Source organism: Uloborus diversus, chromosome 4 (genome assembly GCF_026930045.1).
Source record: "Uloborus diversus isolate 005 chromosome 4, Udiv.v.3.1, whole genome shotgun sequence".
In the NCBI taxonomy this organism is placed as follows: domain Eukaryota; kingdom Metazoa; phylum Arthropoda; class Arachnida; order Araneae; family Uloboridae; genus Uloborus; species Uloborus diversus.
Window position 1 is genome coordinate 170,344,373 of NC_072734.1, and position 15,084 is coordinate 170,359,456.

Genomic DNA, 15,084 nt, shown 5'->3' on the forward strand with positions numbered 1-15,084 from the left:
AGTATTAGTGCATTAAGGCGCTAAGTTTCAGAAAACTTTTTATTTGTAATTCTTTTTCGCACATTTTCAGAGTTATACTTTGATTATAGATACAGCGATTCAGACAAAGTATTTAATTTACAAATAAGGAATCTACAGTTTGACCACCGATAATATGGAAAGGCTAACATCCGGTTTATTGACGGAAATGGGCGCATCTATTAGTTTACAAGAGTGGTAGTTTGTTCGTCACAAATGTGCGCTTTTGCCTGTTAATTATTTAAACGTGGTTTTGCACGAATGACAAAGGAGTCGTTTTCGAAGTTTTAAAAGTATTTTTTTCTGAAAGAGCATGCTTAAAAACATAGGATCTGACCATTTTTGAAATTATTTAACTAAGTTTAATATTTAAAAAACATTTTGCTTTAATCGGTGCGCTTGCATTGTTTACGTTTCTGCCGATGACATCACAAATGGTGAAATGCCATTCGCTGATGCCATTCACAGAGAACAATATTTAATTCGTATCTTTACTCACGTGTACTGGCAACGATATGGTCGATAGCAAGCGTAGAGCACAATATTTAATTCGCTTTTTGATTATCATAACGTGGAAACGCGGTAGACAGATGTGGAAAAGTACATCATTTGTGACGTCATAAAGACCACGCCTTATTTTCAAAATCGGACATTTTAAAAAAATAATCAAAAATCAAGCGTTACAAAAAATGAACTTTTTTTTCTCGCACCAAGTTTTTTTTTTTTTTTTTTGCTTATTCTATCAATTTTAGTGACTAAAAGTAGTACTTTTGACTGAAGGAAACAATCTCACTTGTTCACGAAAACATTTTTTTTTTTAAATCTAAACTACTATAGTAGATTGATATTCTCACTGCAAAAATTAATTGATTTATAATTTTACGACACAATTTTGATCTTACCATTTTGCTTTTAAATATTCATATGTGCATAATCATATTAAAGGGCATTTGGTTTAGAATTAAGTGTCCTTGGTTAGAAAGGATCAAGTACTCCCAAGCATACTTTTCAAGCTAATTTCAAAATTACTACAAAAGAAGCCAAATTGATACCACTCCACACTCTTCTAACATATTTTCGAATCTTCTACTATATCACAAAAACAATGTGTGTAATGCTTAGCTTCTTCAAAACAGCTAGCTAACTTTTGAATCTACAATCTGGGGGGGGGAGGTCACGGTAGAAAACAGGCAGTGACACAAAAGCCCTATAACAGTAATGGGGAAATTTTTGGAAGGTCACAGTAACCTTTAGTGACCTCCCATCCGGGGTTACCTGGGTGCCGTTGTCACGAATTTCATTTTTGGTGCATCAAAAAGACGTGTTCTTACTATGGTGCATAAAATTTTAGGAGTGATTTTTTTTTCGGCAGTATGCGATGCAATTTTTTTTTTTTTTTTTTTAATAATCTGCAAGGTAAACCAGCATTAGATTAGTCGTAACAGTTGTTATGAAATATCGCCGTAGAATTCTTTGCTGAACTTAAAAAATTAACTAGGGTAAAACGTAGGGTAAAAAGCTTCAAAATAAAATGGAAAACCGAGACGCAGGTAGCTGCCGAAAAAAATGTGCTTGACCTCTCAGTCTTAGGGACTCCAAAAAAAGATATAGGCGCCTTTTTTGTTTTTACTTTTGTTTTTTTACATCATTCTGAACGATACTTCTCCACTATCAATTCGGAAGATTCATGCAGAAAGTAAAAAAAGCTTTCCAGTTCAGGGAAATAGTCATCTAACTTGCTCAAGGAATTTGCAACGGGCGTCGCAGCGTCACGCTGTTTCTCCTACCGGGCACATAAGCTCAAACACATGAGCAAAACAGGTGTCTGATTCCGAGTCACGACTGACTACAACTGTATTTATGTAGAGTACTGCATACTAAGTGCCTTGCCTCCATTATTTTATATACCGATAGATGGCAGCACCATCACCGAATCGAACAGTTAATGAGAATTTAGAACTAGTCCAGGAGCTAATAGCAACCTAGTGCTAGCACCCCCAGAGGTATCGTTTCACTTGGAGGACATTGAGACCACGAGCATATTTAACGTCGCCCAGTCCCCTTTAATGACGACGGTGGGTCTTCGACCATCGAGGTTCGAACTCAGGACCCTCCGGCCCCGAATCCGACACTCTACCGATCGGGCTACCACGGCTCTCGTGTCTGATACTTGACGAAGTAAACCTACCATGGCGGCTCGGTAATGTTGCCAGTATTAAAATTAAGTGTTATAGTAGTTTCGAGATTTATAAGACTAGTCTCCAGAGGGATCAGGTATCCTCATTCTCTCGTAACTATTAATTATATTATTACTATGCAATGTAAAAAACTCTATTTTTTAAGTTATTAATTTACGTTGTGCGTTTTTCACATTCATCAAAATGCTTACGACCGAGTTGACCAGGTGCATGTTAACCGATTCGTATTATACAGAAAAGAAAAGCCCTGATATTTTCATTGATCAAGTTCTTGTGATTATCAGATGTAGTGACGACAAGATAAGCTAAACTTATTTAAACTTTGAATTTCATTAAGAAGTGATTATTTTCTTATTTAATTTTTTTCTGCATAAGTAAGAATCACTTCAAGTTTGAACTAGTTCAATTTTAGTCTTATGCTTCTTGTTTTATTGTATACTAAAACAAAATGTTTGCTAGACAAAAAAAAAGAGCAAACCTTTACAATGATTATACTTTAGAAGGATAATGTAATTTGAATTGCATTAATGGAAACATTTGAACGAGGTATTGTTGCCCTGGTCGATTCATAACTTTTTATGTATTTTCGATATGAGTTATTTTGTGAAAACTTCAAGTAATGTTTCATTAAAATAGAGCATAAATGTGTTGCTCATTTTCGAGCGAGATCTCAATCTTAATAAGTGTAGGAATGTTTTCGGTAATAACTGTCAGTTATTCATGTGTTTGTATTCTGATTAGCATAATTCAAATTCTATATTCTCTATAGTTTTTCATCTCGGCTACGTAAATTTCGTATTTCTTTAAAAGTTTAAATTTTATTTTCTACTAGTGGTACCCGCACGGCTTTGCCCGTAATAGAAAATTAAAAGGTCTTTTGGTTCGCCTGTATATTTACAAATAATGTATGGTGAATTTTCTCGCCAATGGAGTCGTTTTCAAAATTTTAAAAGTATTTTGTTCTGAAAGAGCATGCTTAAAAACATAGGATCTGACCATTTTTTTAAATAATTTATTTAAGTTTAATGTTTTTAAAAAATTACTTAAATCTCTGCACTTTTATTGTTTACACTTCTGTCGTGTGACATCACAAATGATGAAATGCCATTCAATGTTGCCATTCACAGAACAAAATATTTAATTCGCATCTTTACTCACGTCTATTGGCAAGGATATAGTTGATAGCAAGCGTAAAGTGCAATTTTAATTCGCTGTTTGATTATCATAACGTGGAACCGTGGTTGAAAGATGCGGCAAAATGCATCATTTGTGACGTCATAAAGACCACGCCTTGTTTGAAAAATCGGACATTTTAAAAAATTAATTAAAAAACAACTGTTGGGAAAATGAAAGTATTTTCTGGGTCCATGTTATTATTATTATTTTTTTTTGCTCATACTATCTATCTCAATGACTAAAAGTAGTACTTTTGACTGAAGGAAACCACCCCATTGGCTTGTGCCTATGTTACAGTTCCACGTTATGATAATTTCGTTGTTTACTCGTCCATCTTATGATAATTTTGCTCGGGAAAATGTGCTTAAAATTGGAATAGGAAAAGAACCACATCGAATTTTCGAAAAATCGCTTCGACGTGCACACCCCCATGCTACAACTTTGTGCCAAATTTCATGAAAATCGGCCGAACGGTCTAGGCGCTATGCGTGTCACAGAGATCCGGACAGAGAAAGCTTTCAGCTTTCTTATTAGTAAAGATTCTTATTAAGCAACACATTTTGCAGAAAAGAAATAATTTGATAACAAACTTGGTGCAGTAGAACGTTTTGGGGCAACATTCGTTTCGTACTGTTCATTTTTTAAAATACCAAATTTTTTGCGAAAATCTTTACTTTTTGTATGCAAGCATGTTACTTAAGCAGAGTGAAACACACTCCCATTTCCCTAGACCAAAACAATGTTTTTTAAAAACCTTTCCTAAAAGTGATTTAGAAATTATAATTTCGTTGTAAAATACCACACTAAGTAAAAGAGAAAAAAAAAACGAATATTCCGAAAGTTTCGTTTTTTTTTAGGTAAAACCTCGCTTAATACTGCAACAGGTGATTAATCGCTCGTAATACCTTGGTTCTAATCTTTTTATTAAACATCACTAGCGAATCCACTTAAAGTGTCTCATTTTTCTGATAATTTTATTGCTCATTTGTTAACTCATTTCATTATATGTAGCATTAGCATTCGTTACTTTTTGTCCGGTTATTAATCTCTTCATTAATATTGTATTACGTATGGTGAATGAACATGTAGTTCTACTGAAAACATTAGTTACCGAAGAAAGAAGTGCAGATCTATCCGTTATGTAATGATGCATGTAATTATTTAATTGCTCTCTTCCATTACGAACATTAAAAAACCTTAAATTACATTTCAGTTCATAAAATCTCACCATTAAATTAAAGTATGGTTCCGATCAAGTGCCATTACTTATACACTTCATTAAAAAAAATCTATTGCTATCCAGTTAGCGGAATTAAACTATGAACTAAGATGATATTTTAAACTGTTCTCCTTAGTTTTAGTGTGATAATATCGAAAATAATACTTTATTAAGTTTTTGAACTTCCTGGCCCTAAAAATAAAGTTGTACATGAAAATATTCAAAATTTGCAGATGCTAGATTTTAGCTCTGTTTTCTGTTCCATAATACGGAGGAAAGGGATAAGCAGAAAACAAAAGGAAAAACTTTTTAAGCTGTCAGGATCTAACTCAAGAAATTTTTCTTTATCTTTGCTAATTCTTTACTAATAATAAAGCTGAAAGTCTCTCTGTCTGAATGTCCGGAGGATGTCTGGATGTCTGGATCTCTGTGACGCGCATAGCGCCTAGACCGTTCGGCCGATTTTCATGAAATTAGGCACAAAGTTAGTTTGTAGCATGGGGGTGTGCACCTCGAAGCGATTTTTCGAGAATTCGATGTGGTTCTTTTCCTATTTCAATTTTAAGAACAAAATTATCGTAAGATGGACGAGTAAATTATGAAATTATCATAACGTGGAACCGTAACATGGGTAAGCCGATTGGCGAGAAAATTCACCATACATTATTTGTAAATATACAGGCGAACCAAAAGACCTTTTAACTTTTCTATTACGGGCAAAGCCGTGCGGGTACCACTAGTTACTAATAATATAGCTGAAAGTCTGTATGGATCTCTGTCTGTCTGTCTGGATGTCTGTGACGCGCATAGCGCCTGGACTGTTCGGTCGATTTTCAAGAAATTTGGCACAAAGTTATTTTGTAGCATGGGGGTGTGCACCTCGAAGCAATTTTTCGAAAATTCGATTTTGTTCTTTTTCTATTCCAATTTGAAGAAAATTTTACCCAGTTAATTATCACAACGTGTAAATTACGAAATTATCATGACGTGGAACCGTAACATGGGCGAGCAAATGAACATAGCAAATTGACGAGAAATTCATCAACCATTATTTGTAAATATACAGGCGAACCAAGTGACCTTTTAATTTTCTACTACGGGCAAAAAGGATTTATTTTTAACTAGTGTGGGTACCACTAGTTAAAAATAAATCCTTTTGAATTTCGAACAGAAGGAAAGAGACTTAAGCGATTTTATTTGTACTGTAAATGATTTCTGAGACCCTTCACTAGATTTAATAAACTAACTCCAAAAAAGAAAAAGGTTATTATTTCACGCCTTTAGTCCTTTTATCCCTTAAATGCATCGTGTTGCCATTTGGCAACATACCCAATTTAGCCTTCTAAAATACGATACGAACAAGTTGAAACTCTGTAGAGGAAGATAACCAATAAAACACTCACTGAAGATGCTGTTAAATCGATTTTAAACTTGTAAATGCACAAATCTGACGGGAAACAAAAGTAAACTTCTTTTTTTAGCATTCGCTTATGTAGGATTTTTTTTTTTTTTTTAACTATGATTTTTTTTAAAAGAAGCATTAATGGTCTTGTGAATTGTACCGAAGCCAAAGAACATATTTTAATGTTTTTTTTTTTTTATTGTTCCTTTAAGGGTTATTCTTGAAGCATTTTTGATCAGCATCAAAAAATAAAGTAATCAATTTTTACTGTGCTTCCAATTTTGTCTGTCCGACCGTCTAAGAATGATCCGATTTGGTATGTTTTTTTTTAAGTAGAACATAATGAATGAAGGTTATGTGCCGTATTCCCTGCCTAAGATTTAAAAAAAAAATTATCTACTTAAAATTTAATTAAATCTTTAAGAAAAATACCGACTTTAAATCAGAACTGAGGGGAAAAGTCAAATTACCGTTCATACAACTATAAATTATGTAAAAAAAAAGCAATAACTTAATTCTCTAAGTAGCATCAACAATAATTTTAGCATTAACTTTGAAGTCTGAGTAAAAACTACACATTAAACAGTATGCAAACACAAATTAATTGCAAAAATTATTGTGTATGAATCTACAGCTCGTAATAATTCTTTTTTCAGCTTAATAATATTTGTATAAATTACATATGCAAAGTGGTCTGGAAGTGAAAGTACCTCTTTTTTTTTTTTTTGAAGAATCTGTCGGGAAGGGGGAGGGGGGAGCTCTTCCTTCAAAAAAAAAAAAAAAAAATCAACTTTACAACTAAGATAACTGCAAAAATAAATTTTGAAAATTCTATCGGTATAATGAAAGATGGAGACGTAGGTTTTCCAGAAATTTTTTGAACCGCAGCTTTTCCAAAGCACCGTCACAAGGTGCAAAAAGTAAGGCGGTGTATGAAATTGGTATCGCGGTAATTATTGTAAACGTATCTTAAATGCAAAGAGACAGATAATGTTTTCAGTCTCTGGTTTAAGAGACTGTAAAAATGACTTTTTAGACGATCTTTGGGAGTCTTAGGCGAAGAAAAGGTTCGGAGTCACTCCCCAGTTCATTTTCGAAATTAAAACTTTCAAAGCGCAACTGTTATCGCCGATTATGGGAAGAAGAGTGAGTTCCGTTGTTTTACCCCGCAAAAAGTTCGAAATCGTAGCTCTAGAAACGCAGTTTCACACGATCTTAGGTGATTTTTCGGAGAAGGACAGCTTCGGGCACCAAACCCTGGCAATTTTCCAAATTTGTATTGTCTTAAAAGTGCATTCTACACTATCTTTGCTAATGTTAGAGGAGAAGAGGTTCTAGGGCTCTCCGTTGTACCATTTTTCGAAACTGAAAGTTTAAAAACGCAATTGTGGGCTATCTCCGATTATGTTAAAAGAAGGAGGTTTTTTGGATCTCTCCTGAGGTTTTTTTTTTTTCTTCTTCTTCTTCTTCTTCTTTTCTTTTTTTGAAATTGAAGCTGCAAAAACGCAGTATTCAACGATATTTGGTGATGTATGGGAAGGAGAGATTTGGCGACCCACCCCCGGAATTTTTTTTGTAATTGAAATCTTTAAAACGCCATACTTAGTAACGTAAAGGAAATCAGTAGTTTTTTGAAACCCGGAAAGTTTTCGGAATTCAAGCCTTTATTACGAAATTTAAGACAATAATTAATGAGGTTGGCAAAGGGGGAAGACGGAAATGTTCCCCTGGAAAATATTCCAGAGGTTGCTTTTAAAACGCACTCTTTAGACTATCTTTGTCCAATGTTTATGCGAGGAGGTCGGAGCACTCCTTCGGCAATTTTCCGAAATTGAAATTTCAAAATTGCATTTGTAGATTATCTTCAATGATGCTATCAGAAGGTTCGGGGACTCTTCCCGGTACTAACGGTTACAAAAATAGAGGTCGTTCAGGTGAAATGTAAAACGCTGTATGTTGGTTACATATTCTGGTACAAATTTAACCATAACGAGACTAAATTTGCATGCTGTGTGAAGACATTTTGTGAGAGGAGTAATAAGGTATTATTGTCTGCTCTAAAATCGCACAATTTTAACAGATTAGTTCTCAATGTACTATGGTTGCCCCTTCATCTTCTCAAGTGCTTGGGTTTATCAATAGATCTATTTCAAACAAATCTAAGAAGGTTCTTCTGCCTTTATATAGGAGTTTAGTAAGATCCCATTTGGAGTATGCCGTGCAGTTTTGTTCGCCTTATCTGAGGAAAGATATTTGTGTATTGGAAAGGGTTCAAAGAAGGGTAACTAGCCTAGTAAGGGGACTTTCAGATTTAGACTATGATACCAGACTTAATATGTATAGCCTGGAGTAAAGGAGAGTCAGAGGGGACATGATTCAGTTGTTTAAATTTATCAAAATGAATAATATTAATGGATTAAATTTTTGCACTGAAAGCAGGACGAGGGGTCATTGTTTTAAGCTATTCAAATCTCAGGCTAAATAAGGAAAAACTACTACAGTCGACGCTCGATATAACGACCATCTCCGTCCCAGAGAAAAAGGTCTTTATAACGAGTGGTCGTTATAAGAGGTATAATTAAAAAATATATACACGGTCATCATGCATGCCCCGCTGTTCCGAAAAAAATGGTACTTTTTCAAACATTCCAGTTAAATGCCCAAATTATTTTTATCATAGGAATTTTTTAGAAAAATCGTGTGCAAAATATTATGACAGAATATTAAACAAATTTTAAAGTAGAAAATATAGGGAGGAAAATGTTACACACTTGCAAATCTGCTACTACTACCACAACATTTTCTGAAGATAAAACCAGACAGATGTTCGCCTTTTTGACAGAAGTGATTTTTGCGAAACATTATTTTCTGTTTCTGATATAGGTGATGAATTGTGTTTTTCTTGCTTTTCAAAGAAGCATTTAAAAGTCCCTTGAGAACCCCAAATTTTAAAAACCACTAGATTCAAACACCAAACTACCAACACATCTGTCAACTCCCTTTTCTTAGGAATCTGGAAATTTCTCGATTTTTCCTCCCATTATTTTTTTTGTGCTAGCAGTGGTGAATGGTAATCCCTCCACCCCTCTCAAAGTTCGATTTGACATTGAAAACTTCAGGCAGATGTCCGTAAACAATAATCAAAGTCATTTCAAGCTACAAATTTGTTTATTGGAAAGAACACCAGAAATAGCGTCCGCTGAATTCGGTCGCTGTATTGGATTAGACGATACAAAAAGGTCGTTATAATGAAAGCAAATTAACATAGAGTTCATAGGAACAAAGTTGGGACTTTTACCACTGGTCGTTATAATGGGACGGTCTTTATAATGTGTGGTCGTTATAATGAGCGTCGACTGTACTTCATTAGGGTTGTAGGCACTTGGAACAGCTTACCGGAAGAGGTGGTAATGAGCATTAAGAGCGCCATTGATCTTCATTGGGGACTAATAAATTGACTAGGACCAGCCTAGCTGGGCCAAGAGCCTGTTGCTGGTCGTCACATTTGTATTTGTATTTGTATAAGTATACAACAAAGAAAGCAGCAGACCAGATGATTTTTGCAACGTACAAACAGGTGACTCGTATTCTATCAATTCAGAACAGTGGTTGTCAAAATGATCCACATGGATCCCCGGAGGTCTGCAGAGGGCCCGTGTTAACAGAAGAAAAAAAAACTGCGGGAGCATGAGATTTAATTAAGGATCAACGAGACTTAATCCTAATTAAGAAAGTTGTTACCAAAATTTTACCAATGTATTTAATCTCTAATTCTTTTATGTATGATAGGGGGCCGTTCACAAATGATTTCACGGGACGGGGGGGGAGGATTGTGAAATTGTGACAGTGTGTGACATTACATCACATTATATTACACCCCTGGGTCCCTCGTATCTATCACGGATGTGGTTTACCGGTTGCGTAGGCCCTGGAGACAGTTGTTCAGCCTCAGTTTAAGTCATTCAAGCATTTGTTACAGAGGGTTGAGTATTGAGAGAGAAAAAGTTACAGTAAAGATATTCCTTTGTTTGCGATATTTGACAGAATTTTAAAGAAAAGAAAATTAATAAATATACATTTATAATGTTTAGACAACAAGAATACAATAGTTATTGAGACCAACGAGAGTATATTTGCAAAATACATTAAAACTCTGGATAGTGACATGTTTGACAAGGGGGAGGGGGGTATCAAGATGTGTGACGGTCCACATCTTTTCTTTAATGCAAAAATATGCTTATAAAAAACAGCGTGACACGTGACAAAGGGAGGGGAGGGGTAAGGTGAAGTGTGACACTTTATTACACAGGGGGATGAAGGTCACATTGCTGAAGGAAAAAATGGGCATCATTTATGGACAGCCCATAAGCAGATATATTTAATATACTTGTATATATTTGATGAACTCGTAAAGAGTAAATGACTAGTTACGGGCATGGTTGCTAGTTTTTTTATTTATTTATATATTTTTTAATTTGGATTGTTGTTGAACTATGATATTGCAGTTCTAGTTCATGGAAACGATAAGCCTCACGGTGTTAGAACTTAGAGTTTGCACTTTTATAGCTGTGAAATGTTCATTCATTTTCATCTATGATTTATTTCATATATTTTTTGACATAAATTAGAATACACTAGTTCGACCAGTTATCGTCACACTCGCTTAGTTTGTTACGGTCATACCAGTAACTAGTAATCGTCATACTAATTGAATTCAATTATTTTTAGAAAATACACACAATAAGTATTCAATCGTAATAAAAAAATAAAAAAAAACTTATTTTTATTACAGTATAATTAAATTGCAACTTTCCAATTCGAGCAACAAAAAATTAAAAAATAGATAACTGATAAATCCCTTTTAGAAAGGTTCGTCTGAACAACGACAACAAAAATAAATAAAATAAATGGAACTATTCAACTGCTGAATTTTTTATTTGTGGTGTGCCAAGGTTAGCTTATGTTTTATGATCAATTCTAAATAATAATTTTGTGTAAGAATGGCCAAAAAATCAATTAAGGTCATGTGTCTGTAACTGAAGTACTTAATTTTACTTGACTAGTTATGAGAACATCAGCTCTAAAGGATCTTAAGAACCTTAATAAATGGCAAATATATACATATATGATGGGGAAAAAAACTAAGAAAGGAGTACGTTCCAATAAAACTGCGATCTGATGAGAAACAGCAATGTCAGGTCCTTAAGAAAAAAACACTTCAAAAATTTAAATGCAAAAAAAAAAAAAAGCATTTTTTTTCCATTTTGAACAATTTTTCAAACATAGATAAAACATATGCTTCAAAAGAATGTGGCGGAGGTGTCCTTGAAAGATGCAAATTTGAGAATCAAATAATGGTGTTTCTGGAATATTAATTAAAAACTTGATGTAGATAATACAAGACAAACCTGCTCATTACTGGTCGGGTCTATAACTAGTCATTTACCTAATACTTCATGTTAGCGCTTGCAGCTTGTAAATATTTGCTCACATTTTATCAGTAATAAAGACCGATCTCCGCCACGAAGGTTTGAAGAATAAAGTAAAATTTTACATCATGGTGAAAATTTACTCTCAGAAAATAATTCCCAAAAATTGGTTTTTAAGTTAAATTTCGCAATTGACACATGAAATTACATACGTTTTCGCTCATTTGATTGTTTAAAAACATCTTGTTTGAAACTTCTCTCTCCGTTTCACTGTTTTGGAGTTCAACTATAAAAACATTACCCAAACTGACTGAAAGACCTCTAGGACTACGAAAATAAAAAAAATATCGACAGGTGGTTCACAGATTAAAAATGTTTAGAGCCTCTTATTTCATGTGTAAAAGAAATTTGGCTTGTTCTCGCTTAATTATAAAAATTAGTTAACAGATCTACTTCTAAGTAAACATAAATACAAAATGTGTCCCTGCATTTTTCTCCTACAGTTTCGCGCCGCACAGTGGGGCGAAAACATCAAAAAGCGCTTATAAGTGAGTTTTTTTTCCTATATAAAACCAATTGAGGGTTAATAAATTTGCACAGGCCTACCTCTTAGGCAATCATAACTGGAATTTTAGAGCCCTTCTTCCACTACAAAGCTGAAGGGAGCCTTTAGAAAGTTGAAGAACCGTGAGTGCGGGAATTTACAACGATTGCTTTTAAGCAGTCTATACACTTTTTTTTTCTTATTAAAGGCGGGTATATTTAATTTCTCTCGTGTCCAACGATAGTAATAGGACGAAAGAAATGAGTAATCAAAGTCTCAAACCGAAAATCGGTTTTGATCAGCACCGAAAACTTGGGAATTCAAAGTTATTTTTTTCAAAACACTCTACAAAAAAATGCCCTCTTATGTCCTCTTAGAAATTAATATTATTTAGTCATAAATGGTCTGTAGAAAGATTCTGAAAAGGAATTAGCTGCGTAAACCTGTGAACTTTGAATCCTGAGCCCAAACAAATCGAAAAAACATAGTAACATGCCTCTGTAAACGAACAAGCGAGAGAGATTTAAAAACATTTTTCAGCGCTTTTTGGAGTTTTCGCCCCACTATGCGTCGCTGCTATTTTTTAAAAAAAGCATTCTATAATTGATTAATACAAAAAAAAAATTTTATTTTTACTCCCCTGAATCAGTTTATAAATCGATATATTTTCTCTAACAATATATACATTTCTTGTTTATGACATGTCGAAGTAATATAGTGACAGCTTTTAAATTTAAACTTTAGGAATACCACTTGTAACTTAAAGCCAAACTTGAAACTTAAAAAATTGATAGTTGTGAAAGTGAAGGAATCCACCAACGAGATATAGTCACATTTTGTACCATTCGAGATAAGTGATATTTCGTACCATATGTTATCGTCTGACCTCACTGTTTAAATGTCAAGAATAATTTGCACCGATCAATATGGCTGTTATTAATTGACGAATTTCTTTTCTTTTTTTTTTAGTCAATCATTATAATGAATTTCTACAACAAGGAGAAACAAGGTCAATGAATATATAAGGATTATTACATTTTAAAATTTAAATGTGTTTTACTGGAATATTTTAGATCTTGATGGTCTGGTTTAAAGAACCAATTTCCAACCACCTCGAACCAACATTCTTTTTAAACGACAACAGCAGCTAAGACAAATCTAATATGTATTTAGGAAAGGAAGCCCCTTACCTTTAATATGAATCTGATCAGCAGGCCCCGGGGGAGGCATGCTTCCTGTTTCACTTCCCAATCTTCCAGAGAGAACACAAATCTAGAGTCTGCTCTGGCTACATCACGAGCATCCCTACCATACCATATGGCAGCGAAAATGGGGCTGAACTGACTTCCGATCCTATTTCTATTTTCCTCAAAATTAACGACGATGACAAAAGAAGATCTGAAATCCCCTCCTCGCAAAGGCAACCTCTTGTTGATATGCAGTAGTGGCTAATCAATGTGACTCACACACGAGTCCAAAAATGCCCAATGTCTGCCCGGGTAATGTTGCAGGGGTATTCTGAGCAAAGCTTTCGGGCCCACAGGGTCGATCATTGCGTGCCGAGTTGCCATGGTAACCGTCGGTTGGCTCCAATCTGACTCCTCCATGTCTGATGAACACACCTTTCGCAACGCCCTAAGAGAGAAAACATTTTTCGATGCAATCCACTTCGGTGAAGGGGAAGCATTTCATTTTTCACGCAAAAAGGGGGGAAAACTCTTTCCCGTATTCTTCTACATCAGAAGTATGCAAATATAGAACGCTGGAAACATTAAAAGTGCGGTCGGCTGCGGTAGTTTTCGCCATTTTCGATTTCAGTTTCTTTTCTTCGGAGTGAAAGTGAAAACATTCGAAGCGGTTGCATATCTTCGGGGAAAAGATACATGGAGGGAAACGTACTACAAATTTTTGGCTTGTTTTTCTGGTTACGCTAGTGACCATTGAATTATTTCTAATATAGGGGAGGGTGGCCCAAAGCGGTTAGTCCTTTGTATGCCCCCCCCCCCATGATGTGTAAGCGGTGATGCATACGTATGTCGAGTTTACTTGAACACCCCCCCGAGTTTTAATCAGTCCCAGCGAAGCAACAGTGAAGCGGCATGGTGCGCACAGGCTTAAAATTAAAAAATGATAGATTTCTAAAAACCAAATGAAGTGTTGTAACTTATGATTAGTCGAAGACAAGCTTATTTTTTTACTGTCAATAACATTACGCTATTCTGACACTATCCACCTACAAACTACGATAGTCATTTCGTTTGTTTCTTTTTTGAATTGAAGGTTAGAATTATTGAAATAAAAAACGTGCTTTTGGGCATTGCGGGTATAGGATTTAATGATATATTTATTTATAGTTTCTTGACTCGTGTGCTGCCTTAGATTTTCTATTTCAATAGGATAAGTATAACTTTACAACGTTATTTTTTAGGATGGCAGTTAATTAGTCTATTAATTTAATCAGTTATTTCTTTATATTTTATAAACAAATGTGCTGACTTTAAATTGGATAAGCGCAACTTTTTCATATTTTTCTTTAATAATGGCAGGTAGCTAGCCAATTATTTTAATCATTTATAACTTCATATTTGATTGGCAAATGTACCAAATCACAATTAGTTAAACTTACCCGCTTTGGGCTCCCTGGCAGGGCAAAGCGAGTTTTTCAAATGTTCTTTTTATTTTCAAGTTCAAGAACCGTGCTAGGAAATAAAACCGAATTTGTTGCGATAAAGATCCAAAAAACTACAATTTTCGAGCGTTCTTCGAAAACCTACCCGCTTTGGGCCAACCTCTCCCACATAATTGAAAATTTACCCAAAATGGACAAAACTCAATCAGTAACAGAATTCAAAAGCGTCTACGGTAAGATAAAATGTGATTAAAAATTTCTCATGCATCGAAGTTTTTGCACAAAAAAAAAAAAAAAAAAAATCAATTCAACTCTATACAAAAAATGTTTCACAATACATCCAAAAAATTATAAATTTTTAGAAAAAAAATGTTTTTAATTACTCGGAATTAAAAAATGTTCACAGTAAAAACTGATACTGATAGAGTACTTTCTTATACCAAGTGCGCGAATTTTCCTAACGTGTAAA

General features: G+C 34.4%; 1 protein-coding gene across 1 annotated transcript in view; it reads right to left on the reverse strand.

The window, feature by feature from the left end:
- Positions 1 to 13,461, reverse strand: part of LOC129221454 (synaptotagmin-4-like) — an 84,112-nt gene extending 70,651 nt beyond the window's left edge. The window contains exon 1 of the mRNA XM_054855936.1: positions 13,177 to 13,461. Within this exon, the coding sequence (XP_054711911.1) occupies positions 13,177 to 13,216 (40 nt within the window). The 5' untranslated portion in view covers positions 13,217 to 13,461. The remainder of the gene's footprint in view (positions 1 to 13,176) is intronic.
- Between the last annotated feature and the right edge of the window lie 1,623 nt (positions 13,462 to 15,084).